The sequence below is a fragment of the Callorhinus ursinus genome, unplaced genomic scaffold (assembly GCF_003265705.2).
Source record: "Callorhinus ursinus isolate GAN/ISIS: 27379988/994484 unplaced genomic scaffold, GSC_fseal_2.0 scaffold86, whole genome shotgun sequence".
In the NCBI taxonomy this organism is placed as follows: Eukaryota; Metazoa; Chordata; class Mammalia; order Carnivora; family Otariidae; genus Callorhinus; species Callorhinus ursinus.
Window position 1 is genome coordinate 3,149,432 of NW_027397148.1, and position 25,656 is coordinate 3,175,087.

Here is a 25,656-nt window from a genome sequence, read left to right on the forward strand (position 1 = left end):
CATCTCTTATTACAGTCTTTGTTTTAAAATCTAATTTGTCTGATAGAGAATTGCCACCCCAGCTTTCTTTTGGTGTCCATTAGCATGGTAAATGGTTTTCCACCCCCTCACTTTCAATGTGGGGTGTCTTTGGGTCTAAAATGAGTCTCTTGCAGACAGCATATTGAAGGGTCTTGTTTTTTAATCCAATCTGATAGCCTGTGTCTTTTGATTGGGGCTTTTAGCCCATTTACATTCAGGGTAAGAATTGAAAATTATGAATTTAGTGCCATTGTATTGCTTGTAAGGTGACCGTTTGTGTATATCGTCTGTCTTCCTTTCTGGTCTATGCTGCTTTTAGGCTCTCTTTTTGCTTAGAGGACCCCTTTCAATATTTCTTGGAGGGCTGGTTTTGTGTTTGCAAATTTCTTAATTTTTTGTTTGTCGTGGAAGCTTTTTATCTCTCCTTCAATGACAGCCTAGCTTGATATAGTATTCTTGGGTGCATATTTTTCTCGTTTAGTGCTCTGAAGATATCATGCCAGTCCTTTCTGGCCTGCCAGGTCTCTGTGGATAGGTCTGTTGCCAATCTAATATTTCTACCATTGTAGGTTACGTATCTCTTCTCCCGAGTTGCTTTCAAGGTTTTCTCTTTGTCTCTGAGACTCGTAAGTTTTACTATTAGATGTCGGCGTGTTGACCTATTTTTATTGATTTTGAGAGGGGTTCTCTCCTGGATTTTGTGCCTGTTTCCTTCCCCACATTAGGGAAGTTCTCTGTTATAATTTGCTCCAATATACCTTCTGCCCCTCTCTCTCTTTCTTCTTCTTCTTGGATCCCAATTATTCTAATGTTGTTTCATCTTATGGTATCACTTATCTCTCGAATTCTGCCCTCGTGATCCAGTAGTTGTTTCTCTCTCTTTTTCTCAGCTTCTTTATTTTCCATCATTTGGTCTTCTATATCACTGATTCTCTCTTCTCCCTCATTTATCCCAGCAGTTAGTACAGCCATTTTTTATTGCACTTCATTAATAGCCTTTTTGATTTTGATTTGGTTAGATTTTAGTTCTTTTATTTCTCTAGGAAGGGTTTCTCTAATAACTTCCATGCTTTTTTCAAGCCCAGCTAGTATCTTTAAGATCATGATTCTCAACTCTAGGTATGACTTCGTACTAATGTCTGTACTGAGTAGGTCCCTGGCAGACGGTACTACCTCTTGTTCTTTTTGCTGAGGTGATTTTTTTAATCTTGTCATTTTGTCCAGAGGAGAATAGATGAATGGGAGAACAAAATGCTAACAGGTTAACAATGTCCCAAGCAAATATACTGTAAACAAATCAGAAAAGACCTGAAACCAGGGGAAAAGAAAGGGAAAGAAAGAAAAATGAAAGAGAAAAGAAAAAGAAAAAGAAAAAGATAAAAACAAACAAAAACCGAAGAAAACAAAAAAAAAAACAGAATATGATCAAATATGTTCCGGTCAGTGCCACACACTAGATTTTGGATGTATTTTGGTCTTTTAGAAGAGAGCACCTCCTAAAATTTTAAGGAAAGAAAGACTTATTTATGTACAAAATAAGGATTGATACAATGAAGGGATGGAAGATGATTGTAAAGATGAAAATTATAAAACATTTTATAAAAGGATTTGATAAGAAGTTGGTTGAAAAAAGAAAGAAGAAGATTTAAAAATAAGGGAAAAAAAGGGAGAGATTTTGATCAGGTAGGAGACGAGAACAAAGCTATACACTAGTAATTTAGGGTATATTTTGATCTGTTAGAAGAAACTGTATCTCAAAATTTTAAAGAGAGAACAACTTATATATATATGCCAAAAATAAGGGTATCTGCTATGAAGGAATAGATTATGACTCTAAAAATGAAAAATAAAAATGTTTTTTTCATAAAGGAATTGATAAGATGTTGTTTGAAAAAGGGAAAAAGAAATATTAAAAAAAAATTAACTTTGAAAAACTAATGAACCATGGTAAAAAAAAAGCCATGAATTCTATGTGCAGTATTCCCCTAGCTCTGGAGTTCTCCCATTCTCCTTGACCGGTAAACTTCGTCTTGGCTGGCTGTTCGTGCTGATCTTCTGGCGGAGGGGCCTGTTGCCGTGGTTCCCGAATTTCTTTGCGGGAGGCGGAATTGCCCCACCCTTGTCGGTCTGGACTAAGGAATCTGCTCAGGTTTGCTCTTGGGAGATTTTGTTCCCTGCAAGCTTTCTGTACAGCTTTGGAGGATGAGAGTGAAAATGGTGGCCTCCCAATCTCCGCCCAGAGGAGCCGAGAACTCAGGGCCCCGCTCCTCAGAGCACCCCCAGAGTAAAGCAGTCAGTCACTCCTGTGTCCCCAGTCTCCAGTTGCACTTCGTGCTCACCCAGCCTGTGACCGAGCATTTCTCTCTGGCACCTGACTCGGTGTGTAGTCTCCAACCCCATCAGATCCCTGCAGTGCGCTCCCGCGCCGCTCCTCCTGGGGGAGGAAGGGGAGTCTCCCCAGATCTGCTGCTTGTTGGGTCCCTGCTGGAGGAGCAGTGGCCCAACTGTGTCGCCAATCACAGTTTATGGCAACCCCGAGCTGAGAGCCCACACCTCGGCTCCCTCTCTGCAGCTGCCTTCCCCGCTCTGATACCTGGGAGCTCTGCCATACTCAGGCACCCCCAGTCTTTCTGTGACCCCGAGGGTCCTGAGACCACACTGTCCTACGAGGGTTCCACCCCCCGCTTAGCCACTGGAGCAACGTCCCTCAGTGGAGCCGACTTCTAACAGTTCCGATTTTGTGCTCCGCGGCTCTATCACTTGCCAGAAGCGGCCAGTGGAGGCCCCCGTCCCCCGCCATCTATCCTACCTTCCAGTAAGTGGTCGCTTCTCTGTTCAGAGAGTTGTTGCTACTCTCTTCTTCCGTCTCCTGTTGAGTTCGTAGGTGTTCAGAATGGTTTGATCCCCATTCAGCTGAATTCCTGAGACCAGACGAAATCCAGGTCTCCTACTCCTCTGCCATCTTGCTCTTCTCCCCAGGATAAAAAGCTTTTGCACAGGAAAAGAAACAGTCAACAAAAACCAAAAGACAACTGACAGAATGGGAGAAGATATTTGCAAATGACATATCAGATAAAGGGCCAGTATCCAAAATCAATAAATAACTTATCAAACTCAACACCCAAAGAACAAATAATCCAATCAAGAAATGGGCAAAAGACATGAACAGACATTTTTCCAAAGAAGACATCCAAATGGATGTCACAGACACATGAAAAGGTGCTCAACATTTCTTGGCATCAGGGAAATCCAAATCAAAACCTCAATGAGGTACCACCTCACACCAGTTAGAATGGCTAAATTTAACAAGTCAAGAAACGACAGATGTTGGCGGGGATGCGGAGAAAGGGGAACCGTCCTACACTGTTGGTGGGAATGCAAGCTGGTGCAACCACTCTGGAAAACAGTATGGACGTTTTTCAAAAAGTTGAACGTAGAGCTACCATACGATTCAGCGATTGCACTACTGGGTATTTACCACAAAGATACAAATGTAGGGATCCGAAGGGGTACGTGCACCCCAATGTTTATAGCAGCAATGTCCACAATAGCCAAACTGTGGAAAGAGCCAAGATGTCCATTGACAGATGAATGGATATAGAAAAGTGGTATATATACACAATGGAATATTATGCAGCCATGAAAAGGAATGAGATCTTGCCATTTGCAAGGATGTGGATGGAACTGGAGGGTGTTATGTTGAGTGAAATAAGTCAATCAGAGAAAGACATGTATCATATGACCTCACTGGTATGAGGAATTCTTAATCTCAGGAAACAAACTGAGGGTTGCTGGAGTGGGGGTGGGTTGGGAGGGATGTGGTGCCTGGGTGATAGACATTGGGGAGGGTATGTGCTATGGCGAGTGCTGTTAATTGTGCAAGACTGTTGAATCACAGATCTGTACCTGTGAAACAAATAATGCAATATATGTTAAGGAAAAAAAAGATAGCAGGAGGGGAAGAATGAAGGGGGGTAAATCGTGGGGGGAGATGAACCATGAGCGACGATGGACTCTGAAAAACAAACTGAGGATTCTAGAGGGGAGGGGGGTGCGGGGATGGGTTAGCCTGGTGATGGGTATTAAACAGGGCACGTTCTGCATGGAGCACTGGGTGTTATGCACAAACAATGAATCATGGAACACTACTTCACAAACTAATGATATAAGGTATGGTGACTAACATAACAACAATAAAATTTAAGAAAAAAAAGAATTCTTTATATCAGTGAGATCATATTATACATGTCTTTCTCTGATTTATTTCGCTCAGCATTACACCCTCAAGTTCTATCCACATCATTGCAAATGGCAAGATTTCATTCCTTTTGATGGCTGCATGTTTCTATCCACAACTTTGAAAGAGCACATGCATTATTTTTGATTGGGACAATTGCAGAAGATGAGGTTGAAAATTCAAATAATAGAAAGTACATTAGCAAAGATCCAGAAGTTGGATGGAATATGTCTTTGTATTAAGATGGTGAGGCCCCTAGGAGAAGGTTTAGGAAGAACCAGAAATAAGCTTAAGGATAGGGAACCTTAAACATCAGGTAGAGGATTTTCGATTTGATGTTTTAGGGTATTTTTTAGAATTTTGCTCAAGAGAGTCACATGGCAAAAGGAGTGAATTGTACTGGTACTGCTTTGGAGTTGTATTTTATTTTTTATTTTGTTTGTTTTAGTGGGTTTTTAAAACTTTTTATTTGAATTCCAGTTAGTTAACACACAGTATAATGTTAATTTCAGGTGTACAACAGCCGGTGCTCATCACAATAAGTGCACTCTTTAATCCCTATTACCCATTTAACCCGTCCTGCCACACCCACCTCCCCTCTGGTAACCATCAGTTTGCTCTCTCTAGTTAGTAGTCTGTTTCTTGGTTTGCCTCTCTCTATTTTCCTCCTTGATCATTTGTTTTTTTTTCTTAAATTCCGCAGATGAGTGAAATCATATGGCATTTGTCTTTCTCTGACTGACTTATTTCACTTAGCATGATATTCTCTGGCTCCATCCACGTAATTGCAAATGGCAAGATTTCATTATTTTTTATGAATGAGTAATATTCCAGTCCAACCAGCTCTCTGGGTGAAAAGTACCCTATTGGCAGCATTTGCCAACTTCCATTATGTAAATATTCCCACCGTGGTCAATTTCAAGCTAGTAATAAACATTGTCACTTAGCCCAGAGCTAGAACCAGCCAGCTCCCCCACACTCCTGAACAGTCGATACATAGGGACGAATATTTGACAGTCTCCTAACCCCTTTCTCCCTTCTCTTCACTTCTCTGAATGTGCTTCATCAAAGCAAGAACCTTAGTATTCTCTTAACTGACCCTCTGCCTCATAAATAACAGAAGTGAAAAGTCATCAATACACTTTATTTAAGAATGAAGTGTGTGTGTTCTGAATGCAGAATAGCAACTTCTCACAATGAGATAAGTGGATTAAAATACTCAAATAGTGTTTCACCTTTAAGGTGAAAAAAATAAAATCCTGCCACTAATGTAAAAAAAAAAAAATCCTGAAAATCCAGCATTAGCTCATACCTTTAGATAATTAGAAATTGGCATGTAATTGCTATTTTAATGGTAGAAAATGTTTCTGAATTCATAGAAATGAGCTATTTGGCTTCTCCAATGGATCAACAACTGTGGAATCCCTTGACTTGAATATTGAAAGTGATTCTCAATAAATGGTACATTTCTCATCCAAACTTTTCTTCACTTACATCAAATCCATTTAATACTTCCTTATGTGACTTGCCACATGAAGTCATACATTCAGTAAAAAGATAGCCTCCATACATATTTTTAAGACATGTGGGAAGCAGTTGAAATAAGAGTTTTATCTCTTACATTAAGTTTCTAGTATTAGATATACATTCATTTTGCCTGTTCTTAAGGTGAATTATGAAATTTGAGTGACTGATGGACCTCAGTCAAACAGAGTACTTAAGCTTAAGGAAAACAAAAGTAGTCCAACTCTTAGTCTGTTAACTTCAGAGGCCACCAGAGTACTAGGTAGAACATATTAATAGTTTGTATTCATTTAAATAATGCTCTTTGATATTTTAATCATTTATTGGAATTCCATTGAAGTTGACCTTTTTACTAACTCTGAACCAAAGGACTTACCTCACAAAAAGAGTTGCATAAATGAAATTACTCTTTTTCAACTTCTGGAGAGGACTGTGGTCGCATTTATGCCTGGTTGCTTCTTCTCAGCAGTATCTGAAACTCCAACATTTTTCCACTTTCCCAGTCCCATCTCAATTCTACAGCGTCCTTATTGTGGATTTTCCTTGTTGAAATGAAATTTTAAAGTCAGAAAGACACTGAGAAATCATTTTGTAGATGAGAAAAACTGAAACTTGCTGGGGCTCCTGGGTGGCTCAGTCATTAAGCATCTACCTTTGGCTCAGGTCATGATCCCAGGGTCCTGGGATCGAGCCCTGCATTGGGCTCCCTGCTTGGTGGGGAGCCTGTTTCTCCCTCTCCCGCTCCCCCTGCTTGTGTTCCCTCTTTCTCTGTGTCTCTCTCTGTCAAATAAATAAGTAAAATCTTTAAAAAGAAAAAGAAAAACCCCGGGACTTGGAAAAATGAAGTGGTTTGCCCATGGAAATACCCACATGCTTCACTTTTTCTCTGGACCTTGCCAGGAAGGATGGTATTCAATTAATGAGTCAGACCTAATATAATCATGCTCATTAGAGCATCAATTGTTATTATCCCCTGAAGCCATAAAACTCCTAGAAAAAAATAACACAGGCCATAAGCTTCTTACATCTTAGTGTTGAATTTTTGGATCTGACTCCAAAAGCAAAAATAAACAAGTGGGACTACATTGAACTAAAAGCTTCTGCACAGCAAAGGAAACATCAACAAAATGAAAAGTCAACTCACTGAACAGGAGAAAATATTTGTAAATCATATATCTGATAAGGGCTGATATCCAAAATATATAAAAAAACAACTCAATAGCAAAAAATCAAATAATCCAATTTAAAAAGAATGGGCAGAGGCTCTAAATAGACATTTTTCTCAAAAAAAGACATACAGCTGGCCAATAGGCACATGAAAACATGTCAACAGTACTAATTATCAGGAAAATGCAAATCAAAACCACAATGAGATACCACCTCACAATGGCTATTATCAAAAAGACATGAACTAACAAGTGTTGAAGAGGATGTGGAGAAATGGAACCCCTGTTACACTGTTGGTGCAGCCACTATAAAAAACAATATGGAGGTTCCTCAAAAAACTAAAAATAGATCTACCATGTGATCTAGATCTAGCTATTCCACTTTTGGATATTCAACCAAAGAAAATGAAAACACTAATTTGAAAAGATATATGCACCCCTATGTTCACTGCAGCATTATTTACAATGATCAAGATATGGAAATAACATAAGTATTCATGGATAGATGAATGGATAAAGAAGATGAGATATATACACACAATGGTATACTCTTTGGCTATAAAAAGAAGAAAATGTTGCCGTTTGTGACAAAATGGATGGACCTTGAGGATATTGTGCCAAGTGAAGTAAGTCAGACAAAGACAAATACTATATGATTTCACTTATATGTGGCATCTGAAAACCAAAACAAATGAACAAAGAAGACACATGAACAAATAAGACAAAACAAAACTCAGAGATACAGAGAACAGATTGGTAGTTATTATAGGGGAAGGGGGTTGAGAGTGGGCAAAAAGTGTAAAGGAGGGATTGAACTGTATGGTGATGGATAGTAACCAGACTTACTGTGATGATCACTTTGTGGTGTGTACAAGCATCAAATTATTATATTGTACACCTGAAATTAATATGCTGTACACCAATTTTACCTCAATAGAAAAGTCATTGTCTTTTCCAGCCAAGATAATTGACTTCATGTTTTTCAGATATGTTCTACACAAGGAATTTTAAGCAGCATGACTATTCCAACTTTAAAAAATAATACGAAGTATTAAAGATATATTTTTGTTCCTACCAACTAGCTTTCAACCAATTTAAGGACTTGAACATCGCTCATATTTTATTTTTGGTATTTATGCAATAGTTTCTTCTATCCTTCTTCCCTTCCCAGAAATAAGTGTTTGTCATTTTCATGTTGTTCTTTATGCATAAATCCCTAAGTGATCTACATTCGGTACTTTTGCTTCTTCTATGTTGCACATTATGGTTGTGAGATGATACATCCATATTTAGATCCATCACACATATTTTGCACTACTTTATTCATTTATAGTATTTATTCTATTTTGTGGAGGTGTACTAATTTAATCTATTCGTTTTCCTCTTGAAGGATATGTAGGTTATTCCCAATTTCCAGCTTCCTCAATTCCCTTTCAAGAGGTGTAATCACTCTCAACAAATAAGATCAATGTGACTAGAGCAAGATTGGAAAGAAAATATTTGCCTGTTTAAGAGATGTTTTAAGCAGTTTAGCATATGCTTTTATATATATATATGTATATATATATATATATATACATATATATGAAAAATATAATTTTTGTATGCCTGGAACCCTAAGATAACATTTTATAGGGAAATATATATATCAATCTCATTAATTCATTAAAACAGGACTTCTACATAAAACCTGGTTAGCGTGATTTCAAATGTAGAATTTATTTGAAATAAAATTTAATTAATTGTTAAATGCTCTGGATGTACACTTATAACTAGTTCAGAGAACCTTATCCAAAGATTTACTCTATGCAATGCACCATCTCTGGACAATCTAATTTATTCTATTGACTTTAGCCAACATATATGGAAGGAAACTCTCAAGTCTACCCCTTCAGCCATGATTTCTCTCTTAGGCACAAATCCCATTGTGGCTTCTAGCATGAAATATTGCCTCTGCACTACACCTCACATTACCATGAACACTGCCTCCAAGCCCCACTTCTTACAACCAAATCACAATCTCTCCTATAGTCTCTCTGTTTCCCTGGTGATTATGTTCCTCCTTTGCTCCAAATCCTTCAGTAGTTCAGGCTCTGTGGATTCTTTGCCAAAAATCCAAGCCCAGCTGGGCCCAACCTTAACCCATCTTTTTTACTTTATCTCCCTTACATGTCTTCATAACCAGCAATCAATTTCCAGGACAGTGTTTGGCACATTGTAGATGCGTAATAAATATTTTTTGAATGAATGAATAAAAAATTCTTCCAAATTGAGCCATTTAATGTTCATTAGATACACTTCATATCTTTTGTTCTTGAAATGTTTTCTCCAATGTATGTGTTTAACAAAACAATATATATTATTATTATCATATTTATGTTATATTCTATTATTATTAATATATAATAACTATATATTATTGTATATTAACAATATATATTATATATATTTATTTCATGATTTATATTTTCCAATTTTGGCAATTACATCTTTGTGTCCAAGTTACTGAGACTAGTCCTGAACTCCTGATGTCTAGCTATTCCCAGACAAAGTAACATTTCTTCCTGTCTGGGTTTGTATTTTATTTTTCCTGAATGAAATGATCTAAACAAACTGAAATATCTCATCTAATTTTTCACTAGTACTTTGCACAAACTACTATTATACAAAGTAAAGTGTAGACATTTAGAGAGAGCATTTATTCTCCCAGCCTTTACTCCGTGCACACTGTACCGTGTGTGTGTGTGTGTGTGTGTGTGTATCATACATATATACATACATATATAGTTCTTGGCCGCAGAGAGGAAGTAGACAGGAAGGTCTCAATTTGGTAAATAAGTAAGTGACATAAAATGTTAAACATTTTATGGTCAAGTATGTGCAAGGAATGGCAGGCCTCTAAAGGAAGTGGTCAAGGAAGGGTGATGGAAGGGCTTCACAGTGGAGATGTGGAAAGTGAGTTTGAGAGTTGAGGAGAATATAAAGGTGTGGGAGAAGGGCATTTTTGGGTAAGGGAGAAGATTGCACAGTAGCTCACAGGGAAAAACACTTGTGTATTCAGGTGGATGGGATTTGAGGGACAAGGAAATCATAGTAGGAGTTAAGATAACCAGGCCTGGAACACCAAGGGCCTCATATGCCATGCTCAGGAATATGGACATTTCCTATAGGCAGCACCGTTCACATGGTCAACCTTATGCTTCTAAAAATGAAACTCTGGTAGTAACATGGAGACCTGTTGGCAGAGGGGACTACCTGAGACAAAATAATAAGGGTGCTACTGCAGTAATCCAGGAGCAGAACTGAGATGTGGCAATAAAATGGTGGCAAGAGAAACATTATGGAGACAGAACCTCAAGCTGAAAGTGAGAGAATGGCAGGGTCCAGGTTCTGTCTTGGTTGCTAGATTGATGACAGCACCATTTTTGAAGGTTAGGAAGAACAGATTTTGGAATAAAGATAACATTTAGTTTTTTTTTTTTTTCCAAATTTTTTTATTGTTATGTTAATCACCATATATTACATCATTAGTTTTTTTTTTAATTTTTTATTGTTATGTTAATCACCATATATTACATCATTAGTTTTTGATGCAGTGTTCCATGATTCATTGTTTGTTCATAACACCCAGTGCTCCATGCAGAACGTGCCCTCTTTAATACCCATCACCAGGCTGACCCATCCCCCCACCCCCCTACCCTCTAGAACCCTCAGTTTGTTTTTCAGAGTCCATCATCTCTCATGGTTCGTCTCCCCCTCTGACATACTCCCCTTTTCTTCCTCTCCTGTTATCTTCTTCTTTTCCTTTTTTCTTAAAATATGTTGCATTATTTGTTTCAGAAGTACAGATCTGTGATTCAACAGTCTTGCACAATTCACAGCGCTCACCGTAGCACATACCCTCCCCAAAGTCTATCACCCAGCCATCCCATCCCTCCCACCCCCAACCACTCCAGTAACACTCAGTTTGTTTCCTGAGATTAAGAATTCCTCATATCAGTGAGGTCATGTGATACATGTCTTTCTCTGATTGACTTATTTCACTCAGCATAACACCCTCCAGTTGCATCCACGTCGTTGCAAATGGCAAGATCTCATTCCTTTTGATGGCTGCATAATATTCCATTGTGTATATATACCACATCTTCTTTATCCATTCATCTGTCGTTGGGCATCTTGGCTCTTTCCACAGTTTGGCTATTGTGGACATTGCTGCTATAAACATTGGGGTACACGTACCCCTTCGGGTCCCTACATTTGTATCTTTGTGGTAAATACCCAGTAGTGCAATTGCTGGATCGAACGGTAGCTCTAATTTCAACTGTTTGAGAAACCTCCATACTGTTTTCCAGAGGGGTTGCACCAGCTTGCATTCCCACCAACAGTGTAGGAGGGTTCCCCTTTCTCCACATCCCCGCCAACATCTGTCGTTCCCTGACTTGTTAATTTTAGCCATTCTGACGGGTGTGAGGTGGTATCTCATTGAGGTTTTGATTTGGATTTCCCTGATGCCGAGTGATGTTGAGCACTTTTTCATGTGCCTGTTGGCCATTTGGATGTCTTCTTTGGAGAAATGTCTGTTCATGTCTTCTGCCCATTTCTTGATTGGATTATTTGTTCTTTGGGTGTTGAGTTTGAGAAGTTCTTTATAGATTTTGGATACTAGCCCTTTATCTGATATGTCGTTTGCAAATATTTTCTCCCATTCTGTCGGTTGTCTTTTGGTTTTGTGGACTGTTTCTTTTGCTGTGCAAAAGCTTTTTATCTTGATGAAATCCCAATAGTTCATTTTTGCCCTGGCTTCCCGTGCCTTTGGCGATGTTTCTAGGAAGAAGTTGCTGCGGCTAAGGTCGAAAAGGTTGCTACCTGTGTTCTCCTTTAGGATTTGGATGGACTCCTGTCTCACGTTTAGGTCTTTCAACCATTTGGAGTCTATTTTTGTGTGAGGTGTAAGGAAATGGTCCAGTTTCATGCTTCTGCATGTGGCTGTCCAATTTTCCCAACACCATTTGTTGAAGAGACTGTCTTTTTGCCATTGGACATTCTTTCCTGCTTTGTCAAAAATAAGTTGACCATAGAGTTGAGGGTCCATTTCTGGGCTCTCCATTCTGTTCCATTGATCTATGCGTCTGTTTTTGTGCCAGTACCATACTGTCTTTATGATGACAGCTTTGTAATAGAGCTGGAAGTCCGGAATTGTGATGCCGCCAGCTTTGCTTTTCTTTTTCAGTATTCCTCTGGCTATTCGGGGTCTCTTCTGGTTCCATACAAATTTTAGGATTATTTGTTCCATTTCTTTGAAAAAAGTGGATGGTATTTTGATGGGGATTGCATTGAATGTGTAGATTGCTCTAGGTAGCATTGACATCTTCACAATGTTGATTCTCCCAATCCATGAGCATGGAACGTTTTTCCATTTCTTTGTGTCTTCTTCAATTTCTTTCATGAGTATTTTATAGTTTTCTGAGTACAGATCCTTTGCCTCTTTGGTTAGATTTATTCCTAGGTATCTAATGGTTTTGGGTGCAATTGTAAATGGGATAGACTCCTTGATTTGTCTCTCTTCTGTCTTGTTGTTGGTGTATAGGAATGCCACTGATTTCTGTGCATTGATTTTATATCCTGCTACTTTACTGAATTCCTGTATGAGTTCTAGCAGTTTTGGGGTGGAGTCTTTTGGGTTTTCCACGTAAGATAACATTTAGTTTTAAAAGCTTTAGAAGTGGACATATCTAGTAGGAAAATGGATATCTGTTGGTATGTCTCAGGGGAAAGGTTTGGACTGGGTATGTAGATTTGTAAGTCATCATGTTAGTGCCTGGGGGAGCCTGGGGGGGGTAGATAAATCATCCAGGCTTACCATGTAGTGTTAGAAAAAAATAAGTGAAGAGTAGAACCTTGCAGACTCATCCATATTTGAGGAGAAAAGAAGAGTCTGATGGGCAAAACCCAGCCCAGTACTTCTTAGTGGGGTTTCCCACTAAGCAATGCAAGTTTCCAGGAACATCCATAGTAGGTAGATAACTAGAAGAAAAAGGTAGAAAGCCAAGGAGTAGGTTTGAGAGCAGAAGGGGCTGATCTTGCTTGTCAAGTGCAGCACAGAGGTGGGGTAGGATGAGAATTAGAATGGGTTGGGCCTTGCAGTGGCGCGATCACTAGTGACCCTTGACATGGCATTTTCTGAGCAGTGTGGGCAAAGGAGCCTGTTACAGTAGGTAGAAGATGGCTGAGCAAGGACAGGTGCAGTGAGAGTTGTCTATACTCGTCAGAAGGCTTTGAATAGAAGTACTCTGCCCCTAGCTGAGCAGCTGGGCCAACCATTTAGCCCTTTCCCTTGTTGGTTTCCAATCTATCAGATGAGAACTGGACTATTTCTAGTTATCTTCCAGCTTCATGATTTCAATGACTTACTGAGTCAATGGATGGATAGTTGGACGATTGGATGAGAGAATGGAATGAGATGCCACTGACTTCAAAAGTTATTAGAGACCTATTAAACATCGAAATTGTAGGGATTAGCTGCATGTTAGGATAATTTCCAAATTATCCATTCATTTCAATCAAAAATCTAGACCAGTGAGCAGACTCTAGCTCAACATTTCCTAAGACCTGTTCCATGAACACTAGCTCAGTAAAATGTGACAGACACCAGATAAAATTTTTAAGAAATGATTTTTGGTCAAATAAATTTGGGAAACAGAGGCGTAAATAAACTCAACTTTCTTGTTTTACTACATAACTTCACAGGTTCTTTACTGCAGTAATACACATTGTGATTTTTCTAACACTTATTTGACCAAAGACCTTTTTTTTCTTTTCTTTTGCCTTGTTTTGTTTAATTCACCTCATTTCTGAGGACTAGCATTCTGATTAATGTACGTTAGTAGACACTGGTCTAAACAATGAAGAAGGAAACTTGATTGATAAGATGATCTCCAAATGGTATATCAATTAGACTATGACCTGTTCATTGGACATGCTCTTCATTATATCCTTCAAAAGTTTCTTTGTTTCTGCAGTGGCAGCATTATGAATGCACTGCTTTGTTCACTCAGCAAACCAAGAGTAGTAGTTAATAGGTTAGCACCTCTGTGGCTGAATGATTTCATTGCAAATTGGGATCACAGCCCAATCCTGGATCCAGTAGCTGAATTCTATCACAGCGAGTGGAGTGATTGCTTTTGCAAACAGCATTCATTTACTCTCGTAATATATGCATGCTGTGAAATGTGTCTTTTGGGACCAAGAAACACAAAGCTGAGACTGTTTCCTCAAAGTGACTGTTTGCAGCCTGGGAGCTTAATGCAGTCCACAGGTGGGAAAGGCAGAAGGCTCTTCTCTGGCTTCCCACGTCTCTGTACCTCTGTACCTTGGGGCAAGAAGCAGCTGAGGCCACAGTAGGAGTCCTTGTCACCTTTCCTTTAAGAATTCTTTTTCCCTCAACTCCACTTGGTTAGTGCTTTTCATACAACGTCACAGTCAATTTGTTTCCCATGAAGGAGCTCTAATAACCTATTCCCCTAAATCGCCCTGATTAGGACTCGTAGCTCTCCTGACCGTAGCCCCACACAGCAAACACCCACCAGAGCATGGCCTTGTTTTCTGGTCTCTCTCCTGGATCCCCTCTTTCTTCTCACTGTAATGATACTAATTTTTGTTTGCTCTGTTTGATCACTTTAAAAGTATACAACAAACTTCTACCTTTGTCCTGTGATAAAATCAATCATTAGATTTCACTGTTATAAGTGTAGTTTAGATGAAGTTTTCTTAATTGAATTCTCTTCCTCGTACCGCAAATGAATGGAATTTGCAATGTTTTTAATACCTCTGACACAGTCATGTTTGTTTCATTTATGGAGGTAAAAGGATCTCTTCCCATTTTGATGTTTCTCTGTTCAGAAGGGTTTATAGCCATGTATAAACAACAAAGCTTATGGGGGGGCATGCTCTCTTTCAGACCACTTTTTAAAAAAGCAAATTAGACTGGTCCGAAGATTTTTTCCTAGACTCTTTAGTAATTAAGTTTTAACTTTTACATATTATTTTAGTAACAAATAAATGGAAACAATCTAAATGTACAACAGTAGTGGAATAGTTACATGCTATCTGATCATGAAAGTGCTGATGTTTAAAAATCATCAGTGAGTCATAAAAATATTAGTGATATATTAAATGAACTAATCATTTTCAAAGCAATAGGTAACATATGAGCTTAGCATTGTAAACTCTCAATGTGTGTGTTGAGGTATCAAGGAAGCTTGGAAAGAAAAACCAGGCAGGTACATACATGAGAATGCCATGGTCGAGAGCATAAAATTTGGACCTAAAGGGAGCTTGAGTGTATTTCTGCTCTCTCTCTATTTGTGTGACTTCAGGGAAATAATTTTACTTTTTGGAGCCGAAGCTTGTTTTTTTTTTTATGTAAAAAGAGGATAAATAAAAATACCTAACTCTATATGGTAGTTGGTTGGATGAAATACTATGTACCAAATTCTTAACACAGAGCAATTGCTCAGTTAGTGGTAGATATCATTAACAATGCTTTAATTTATCAAAATGTTAACAGTGGTTATATCTAGGCAATGGGGATCTTGCTGTTTATTATATTTTATGTTTTTGTCAAAATATATAATATATACAATGTAAATGAATCCAGTATGTATTTGATCACACACACGCTTAGTCCCTAAACAGGTTTTATCTCTGATAAACGCTGAGTCACTTGCATTTGACTCAAATGAGTTAAAGAAGGCAAAGAATAGGATCTCTTTGACACGGAGGAGGAACATATGGCCATGGGAAGCTCCCCAGTGGAATGCCGCTTGTCAGTGTCGGGCTTACACTTGAACCCAAACCTTTCAATTCTAAGGTCCACTGTCCATTCTCCAATATTAAAAGAAGAAACCTATCAGGTCAGCCTTTCTTAGAACAATAGGGAAAACAAAATCAACTACACATTCAAAATAACGAAGAGGTCCTGCCTTCAAGCATTGCTGTAACATTTTCTGTTTTCCCTCCAGCTTTGATTTACATCTAAAGTACATATCTCCTGACTGCTAGTACGTGTCTAGTTTTTTAACTGCTTCAGCTAGATTGCTGACACCTGGGTCTGTACTGCGCATGTGGCTCATTTAAAGACAATATAGTTCATTAGCATGTTTTAGAAGTGAGACTTGGTTTAGGAATCTTTATAATATTTCTGAAACTCCAGTGAAACCCTGGTGCCTTCCTGAATCTTAGCAGATTACATTAAGACTCTGAGGTCGATGAAAAGCTTTCCTGTGCCTTGTAGGCAGAAACTGAGTATTGCTTTTTTAAAATTCATTAATGAGATACAGACATATTTTGAGATAGTGTCACCATAGAAATAGAAAAACAACTAAATTTCCTCCCCCTCCCTTTCTTTTTTTCCCTCCATAGCTTAAAGGGAGCTGATGCTGGCAATGGGATCAGAGTGTTCGTGCCTGATATCGGGATGTTCATTGCTAGCCTGACCATCTGGCTCGTCTGCAGAAACATTGTTCAGAAACCAGTGACAGAAGAAGCAGCACAGTATAACTCAGAGTTTGAAAATGAAGAATTGGTAAATCTGATTTCATGCATCTATCCTCCTTCTTTGATTTCTGAGGGCTTTGAACCTTCTAATAAGTTGTGTAAGAGTGAAATGTGCAAAGCACTTAAGCTTTGGGGTGCTTGGCTTCAGTTACATTGCACAGCCCCTGGTGTGGTTCTGATGGGTAGACATTCACATCCATATCTTGGCCATGAGGAGCCAGTTCAAGGAACAAGAGGGCTGCCCTTCGTGGAGCATTCATCCTGACCCAGTGTTCTTTCCACTCTCATCTAATATTATCTCAGATGGTTAACCTTCTAGATTCATAATATTATGGCCCATTGTCTAGATGCCTTAGTTATTACAAAATATTTAGAGAGAAAAAAAGTAATTCCTCCCTGAAGGGAAGCTTTCTGGTCCATGCACCTTGCTCTTCAGAGTGGACTTGTGTTAGCATGTTTTGATCAAGTTATTTTAAAGCATTCCAGAGAAAAAATATATACCTTTGGGAAAGTGTGAGAATTGGAAAAAGATAACGCTATTGAGGAAAATGTATGTTAATTTTTAGCTATGTATTTTAGCAGAAAGAGTTTCAGGAGGATCAACGAGCACGTCAGATCTCACTCGGCATATGGAGAGCAAGTTAGACAGCTCGTCCCTGTCCCTGGACCTGTTTCTGAACACTGATCCATTCTAATGACTGTATTTTGTTATATGAGTTTCAGCAACATCAGTTTACAAAGTAATTGGTTTGGTAATTGAAAGATGAAATTTACAAAGAAAAAATTACAAAAAAAAACTTCCTCTGGACAGTTGACCCAAGACACAGCTACCAAATGTTTTTATTCAGAAGTTTTGGCAAGAACTTTAACCTGCAAAACTGAAGTTAATTGAAATCACTTACTTTGAGAATGGTAATCACAAAAGCCTCAAGGAAGACAAGTCTCAGTTATGGCAAATGACCTATGTGCCTCACAAATAAGCAGCAAATTACCTTGTATAGTTATTAAAAACAGAACAATAAAGTGAGGCTATAATTCAACAGATCTATACAATCTAGAAATGATACTACTGCTGAAAATCATTTATGGGTAAAAAACACAATCACATCAATCACATTGCATATCAATATTCTGCTATTTTTAAGGCAAATATTAACAAGTACTTGGTGTAAAAAACAATTATAGCAAGGTAGCAACTAACCCTATCTTGCATTTAAGTCTACAAACTATGTAGCACTTGTCAGTGTCTTAAAAATGGGTAAAACTATGAAAGTGCCTTTTCTTGTTGGCTTTCCAATTTTAAAGCAAAACTTAAAATTTTAATTTCCAGTTTTGTATTTGAACTTCAATTTATAATAGTTACAACTTTGAAAATCATCTGGCTTTGATAATTATCACCAAAAATTGTCCAAGTTTGGTGAAAGTAACCCCACAAACCCTCCAGACTTAGGATTTTTCATTACTATTATTTATAAAGGCAAGATTGTTTTTTAGTTGTCCTCATATTATAAATAGAAGATAAAGGATATTTATTGTAAATGGAGTAGACTCTGAAGGCAGACATAGAAGCTACTAACAGTGGTTATGTGATGTTGAGAAACTTGTTTATGCTCTTTCTTCTGCAAAATGAGGATGGTCATAATCCTACATCATGGATTTGCTGTAAGCACTAAATGAAATGTCAAATAAAACACACCTAGTGCAGCGCCTACTCATTGGGGTGCTTAATGAGATGCTACTTGCTCTCCTCACCTTGCTCTTCTCCAATTGGACAGGCCCCAGAGCAGTTTCAAATTCAGAGTCCTCTTAGAATGATAGAAAGTAAAGTTGGGTGGTGAGTTTGAAGCCAACCCACTCAGTAAGAGAGTTCCTTCTGTGCTATTTGTCACAGATAGCCCTAAATGAATGGCAGAGCTTCTTATAAAAAGAACTTCTGTCACTAAGGACAGATGCTTTTTTGCCATAGGACTAGGGAAGCCTACACTGACTGATGGAAGTTAGCAGATTTCAGGTTATGTTAAGGTCACACATCTGGTGAAGAAGAGAACACAGAACTGTCAAATGGATTAGTTCTAAAATCATGTTTCCTTTTGGATTTCACACAGTTCTCAAAGATAAACTTATGGTAACTTCTCTTCCAATTGAAACCTGTTTAAATATCTGTACTCTTTATATTATTAATCACATTATTTAAAAATAACAATAAGATGATAGACATTCTAAATATTATTTATTTGGGAGCTTTGAAAAATACGAAATATCATTATGATGAGGTTGAATTTCTTCCCCTTTAGATTTGTTTTGGCCTCATTTAGATCTTAACTTCCATTCTCTTAGTGCATTCCAGCCCCCCAGGTGGCCCGGGAGGAGCAGGCTGGTGTGTGACTCTTCTGAGATGAATCCACAAGGAAATATTTCTTACATGTGAACAATCTGGCTTGAGTCTGAAAAGAATAGAAGCACATGGCCAAAATAAGTAGGAGAATTTATTTTGTTTTGGAAGGTCCCAACATATTTCCTCCCTTTTATAAATCTTGACATTTGCACTGTAGAATGTTTGGTTTTTGAGGATCCTTTGAAAGAATAGTGTTTGCTGGCATTGTTTCTTCTTTCATTTATCTCAGTGGAGAAATGGCAAGATTAATCCATTGGTGCCTGCGAGAAGTTCTTTTCAAATCCAGCATTGTTTTAAACTAGGAACTAATCCCTGAAGGAGACTCAAGAGTCTTTCCTAATCTTGCTCAACTTGATAATGAGGCTCAAGTTTGCTGTTTTAAAGGGCATCACAAATCCCTGGATTCCGCCCCCCACAAAAAAAAGCCCCAGGGAAAGTCAGTGGGTGGGAGGATCTGCCCAGATCTTGCAATGTTACAGAGAATCTTGCATTGTACAGAGAACAGAGCTCAGTAAGGGAGCCAATTCCTCAAGTGCCAAGAAAGGTTCTCTTTCAACTGACACATCTGTAGTCTTGTTTATCTGTTCATTGCAATTGAGAAGCAGATCTACAAATCATAACTGGGTGAAAGATCCCTAATCTTAAATCTTAAAAAAAAATGAGTTACATTATGAAAATTAAGTCATGTAGGAAAGGGTCACTTGTGCAATGAAACGCTTTGTAATTTCACCAAACTGCTGTTACCTTGTATATTTCTGTACTACCAGCTCTTTCTAACTATTTAATGAGATTTCAGGCTTTATTCTTTTGGAAGCAAATAGTATTCTAATATATTATTAATCCAAATTTATGAGCAACTAAATGTTTATTCAAATAGGAATTTTAGTCATGACTTGGTCTGCTTAAATAGTCTGACAAATCAAAATACAAAGCATAAAAATAATATTTCAGTATAAGCATCCACCATCTGTTAAAAATTCAGGTATGCAATATTTGGATCCTGCTTTATTTGGAAGTTCATTCTGAGCCACAAAACCTGTATCCTCCTTTTTTTAAAAATTTTATTTTATTATGTTGTACCCTCCTTTCTGATGCCTAATGTCCATTAGGCTCCCACGGCATCTGCATTCTGACACATAAAATCACCAACAGGGCCATGCCTCAAGTTTCAGCATTGAGGTTTTCGAAGTTACTATTCTTTTTCTTTTTTTTTTTTTTTTTTTTTGGAGAGCAAGGAACAAAGAATGAAAGAAATCAATCTTTTTACTGTCACCTTCTAATAAGGCATTCAGCATCTCCCCTGAGATTTAGTCCAAAATCACCTGTTTTAAGTTTTCTAGATCCTGTCTTTTCAGGCATGCAGACACGATCATCTGAAACATGGCAGCGTTCAGTAGGGTAAGAAGCTGGGTAACCGCCCACTTGCCCTACCAGGCTTGAGCTTCCTGGCTTTTGCTGCCCCTCAAGGTCACTCTCAGGAACTAGGCAAGGACTTACTGTCCTATGTCCCCCAAAATGTAGCTCCCTGGGTCTGTCTTCTCTGGGTTAAACACATTTACAGTTTGGGGGAACCTTTAATTGTGGTGATTTTAGATGTCATTAGTTTAAATAAAGAGTTTCTAATTGGAGGAAATCATTGGCCTGTTGTCTTCAAAAAGCTTCGGGAAGGCTCAGTATTACAGTATGAGCTTCAGGATGAGTATCATGGAGACAAGTTATCTTTAGATCCATGGCTAAATGTGTCCCCCACTGTCTTTCAGCTACATCTCCCGGGACACAAGGTGAGACCATGGAGTCCCTCTTATCCTTTCCTCTGAGAGAAACACACGGGGAGAGCATACTCACTTTATCACATAGAAAGGCAGGGATGTTATATTATGGGCATATGTTAGTTGAGTGAACTTTGACCAGCCTGGACTTGAATATGTGACCAGTAGTAAAAATAAAGGAAAGACTAAGCAATTATGAAGGCAGCTCAAATATTTTTACATTATTAAAATAAGACTATTGCAAATTAAATACACCTTCATTTCTCTCCCATTTGTTCATTCATTTAACATCATTTAACAGTGTGTGCCTATTCCCTGCTTTATTTTTTAAGAAAATCAAAGCTCCGAAGTCGGCTTTTACCCTTAACAATATGTCCAGATCACTGTTTGTAGAAATTTTCAGAATATTTTGTTCTGTCCTTGATATATTTGACAGGCGATCTTGTGCATTTGAATTGCAAATAACAACAAAGCACCCACAAGGGAGACTTGTCTGGGGAGATTGCAGAGCCCAGTGTTCCTTCAGTGAGGGTAGCTTGGTCAGGCACAGTGCGTAGAGAGGAACCTTTGTGTCCCACCCCTGCTGCCTGGTCCTGCTCCATACGGTCTGCATCTCCCTCACTCCTTTGAGGCTGGTCGTGCTTTCCATCCTTCTCTCAACTGTAAATACTGAGATGGAATTGTCACCAACTTCATGTCATTTAATTCCCCATGTTTCTTTCAAAGTATTGGTAGCGTGTTTGAGGGCAGGAGCTCGAGCTCCCTTCCCTCCTTCCACCCAGCCTTCCTGCTGACTGCCCACCCAAGTTCACAGGATCGCCGTTCACTCCGTTGCTAGAGCCCCGAGCCCTGGTAAGACCCTTGATTCCTTGGCCTCCTTATCCATTATCATCAACAAGTCCTATGGGTGCTCCTCGACATTTTGTCTAACATCTGGTTGCCTTTCTCTGTCTCTCCTGCCACAGTCCTCGTCCCACCTCTCAACCAGACCACGAAATAACCTACAACTGGATCTCCCCGCCTCCAGCCTCTGTTCTTAGTCTATTCCACTGCTACCACACTCTCTGCCTTATCCGGATTGCCCTTGTAAAATTATAAATCAAACTATGTCACTTCCTTGTAAAATTATAAATTTTATATCCGGATTATCCTTGTAAAATTATAAATCAGACTGTGTCACTTCCTTAGCTAAAACACCTCATTGGAGTCTCATTAAATGCAAACAAAATTCAGGCTCCTAACCCTGAGGGCCATGGCACTTCCTGCCTCCATACCCTCATCCTGGGCTCTGTCCCATTCCCTCTCTGTGCTTCTCTGTGCCCAGAACCAACTAGCTCTTTCCCTTCTTCCTAGAGTTCACTCCCTGCTTGTTCACAGCTAGTTCTTCCTCCATCATCAGGTGACCCCTTTCCCACCCGCCCAGATTATTCCCTGGTCTTTGTCTTGTTATATCCATAACATTTATCCCACTCTGTAATTATTCTACATACCACTTTTTGTTGTTGTTATTTGCTATCTCCCTCACTAAAGTATAAGCTGTCTTGTTCTCTGTTGCAGCAAACCTTAAGTTAGCAAAGTAACCTGAGATCGGACACATAGTAATACTTATATACTTAATCAAGTTAAATGGTTAATTGATTAATATAGAGGCTTGCACAAAGCAACCTAAAGTATAAAACTAAAGCAACAAACCATAAGGAGTCAGCCCTGGGCCAGGATTATCTGCAAAGAGCTGCTTCTCCCCCAAACTATCAGAGGATTTGGCAGGGCCAGGGAAACCCACACATCTGTCTTCAGTGATCTCTCCTGGCTGTGACTGCAGAGAAGCATGTGTATTTATCCATGGGCACGCTTATTTTTTCAGTACCTACTATGTACTAGGATGGGCAAAAAGGAAGGTCTAACATGGACTGTTCTTTTTTTTGCTTTGCTTTCCAGGACATTTGTCCTTTTTTTTTTTTTTTTTTTTCCATCATCTTTGCTTTGGGAATAACTGGAATTGGGCATTCCAAATCCCTGTAATTAGGATTTTATATTCTCACTTTATAAACAGTTATATACACTTGGTTTATTTCCTCCGAGTAAGGGCAGACTTCTGGGGTCCCAGGGTGGATTCCCACCCTGGACCTGGCACAGTGCTCAGAGCAGAGCTCAAGCTCAGGGAAAGTTCTGAGGGGAGGGAGGAACAGTCCTGGAGAATGGGGAAGGAATGAGTGGATTCCAGAGCAGCTAGAGCTAAGGGCTCAGCCTTTGAACATTTTAACAACAGACTTGCATTTTGTTTACATCTCAGCCCATCTGAAGGTATTATATGGGTCCTGAATCGTTCAGGACATTTTGGAGCAAAAGGAAGGGTTGTGTGCCCTCAAAATGCGGCTGTTATCACTTCCTAAATTCTTTATTTCTAGAGGGAACACCAGGTATGTCAGTTAGGAGTGCTAAACTCAGCTGTTTCTTATAAGAGAAAATGGATGGTTCAGGGTCAGTAATAATCTCTCTAACCAGAGACAAACTGAATAGATGGTATCAGATTGTGTGTATGTGTGTGTGTATGTGTGTGTGTATGTGTGTATGTGTGTGTGTGTGTGTGTGTTTTAATACTGACTTGGTTTTATGGTATGCCATTAGGTGAGTTTTTAAAATAAACCCTAAAGATATAAACCTTTAAAATAATGGTCAGTCCAATTTGGCTGCTCTCCATTATTGTTCCTTTCCTTTTCAAATGATGTTCAGGTGGTTCTCAAAGATTGGTGCAATCTCTAAGTTGGTGATTTGGCCTGGGACCTTTTGGAAGGTTTGATGCAGGGCTCATCCCAGAGCTATGGAATGAGAGTGTCAGGGAGGGATGGGGATGTGGATGGTGGCACCAGGCTCCACTGCTCTTGCAAGTTTGGAAAAATAATCTTCCTAAAACAAGTGTGGCCATAGAATGAAATATTTGTTTATCTGTACGAAGCTGTCCCGTTAGGTTTACATAACACACGGTGACATCACACAGACGAGGCACCCTCTCTACTCCCTTCCACAGGCAACACGGTGCCCATAGCGTTTGTCTTTGTGCAGTGAGGCACCACACTTGCCTTTTCCTTCCTTGGGCTCTTCTGTTGAGATGAACCCATTCTGCAAAGGTAAATTGTTAACTTTTAATAATGAACAATGAATAAACAACTCATGACACTTCAGAAAAACATTCCCTTTGCCTCCAGATCGTTTGTTTGTGACTTTGATATACTCCGTTGACATGTTTTTATAGCATGGTTTTAGCCACAAAGAAGAAAGTGGATTCGTCTGATGAGAAGTTCTGGCCTAACACGTAAAGGTTGACTGAAACCGGAAGGAGGTTCCACAGATAAATTACTTCAATGTATTTTCCAGTTAAGGGAGTCTACGTAGCGTATGATTCCAACAAGATGTTTGCAGTTTTGTCCATGCTGAGCATGGAATCTGTTGATCGGGCGTTGTGGATGGAAGCCTTAGCATGGAGTCTTGATTGGCTGCTTCAGAATCACATAGGGCAGGTCTTTGATCATATGGGGGCCTGAGATTTGCTCCCAGAATTTCTCATTTAGGAAGTTTGAGGTGAAGGTAGGTGCCTGCTCTCTTAAAGATTCCCGGGTGATCACCAGGACTTACCCCCACCCAGGTTGAATCTTTGGGTGCTCGTTGCTAAAGAAAAATGGATGCTTGCGTTCCACCAAAACTAACTGTCATATCTTCCCTGTCCAAATTATGTGGGAATGACTGCCATGTGCCGAGTGTGGGGAGGCAGCTGTGGGGGTGAGATGCGACGGCTGCTTGGAGCTCAGACCCTCTCCCAGAGCTGCCACGGGAATACATGTTGGCGCATTTGAAGTGGGGAACTTTTAGCAAAGGCAAGTTAAAGGATTTACATGTCTTCAAATAAGTTTTAGATGTTGACAAGTTCCATAAATAATATGGAATTTTTTTTTTTTTTTTTGCCTTTCTAAACCGTAAAGTGTTCTCTTTTAAATTTCTAAGATCGCTTTGGAACCAGGGGAATTAAATCTTTTATAGCTACTCCTTAGCTTCAAGGCCAGAGTCTGGTTGCATTCGAATGCCGGGAGAGATTACAACTCCCACAAGCCAGGCTGCTTGTTAGTAAATACATTTGAGTGAGTGGACGCTGTTCCAGAGGATCAGTGTTTATACTTCACCAGACAAATCATTTAGGGGGAGAAAGCCTGCCTGTTAAAAAGCAGGCCTGATGTGACTAATGGCAGTTCTGGCCCCAGCCTGGACAGTGGGGGCTCACAGAGGCCAACCTGGCTCACTTTCGGCTCCCTCTCAGCTTGGCAGATTTAGAAAGCGTTTCCGACTGAGGGCCCCAGGGATTCCGGTACAAAAATGCTGAAAACCCTCAAGTACAGTGGTATGTTTATAAAAGTCACAGGGGCCCCAGTCCCGCCCAAGAGAAGTCAAGGAAATGCGTTTGTCTAACCTCACAAAGGTTCTCGACCAGAGAACTTTATTTGATTTAATCTATATCCATAGCAATTCTACAGCTGAATAATAAGCCATTTATTATGAAAGTTAGGAGTGTGTTTCTGACTGGGACCCAGGCAGCTCTAGCTGTGTTGTCTCTCCAGGTCTCCTTTTTCAAGTACGGTGACTGAAGGTTTGGGCCCAACTTTCTTCCTCAGGAAGGATTTTTATGTGTTGCCCTGTTGTGAGGGGAAAATTAAGCAACACATGCCCCACGAACAGATGGTCTGTATGTGGATGGTGGTGTGGGTGCCATAGCAATAGCTTCTCTGGATGGGTCCCCACAGAAACTCTTGGGGCAGCCAGAACAGGTGGAAGGGACAAGCTGGTATGGGACATGGGGGCCTTCAGAGCTTGGGAGGGGACCTCACAGCCAAGGACGCATCCGAAGGCCAAGAGAGCCCGTGGACTCTGGGTTCCCCACGTGGTTGCCTACAGCGGGTGCTTCTAGGCAAAGATGAGGGTGAGGCTGGAGAGACAGGCTGG

At 39.5% G+C, this 25,656-nt stretch overlaps 1 protein-coding gene across 1 annotated transcript in view; it reads left to right on the forward strand.

Annotated features, from left to right (window-relative positions):
• PIEZO2 (piezo type mechanosensitive ion channel component 2) overlaps nt 1-25,656 on the forward strand; it is a 541,878-nt gene that overhangs the window by 274,941 nt on the left and 241,281 nt on the right. Inside the window, exon 5 of the mRNA XM_073888032.1 lies at nt 16,369-16,531. Within this exon, the coding sequence (XP_073744133.1) occupies nt 16,369-16,531 (163 nt within the window). The remainder of the gene's footprint in view (nt 1-16,368; nt 16,532-25,656) is intronic.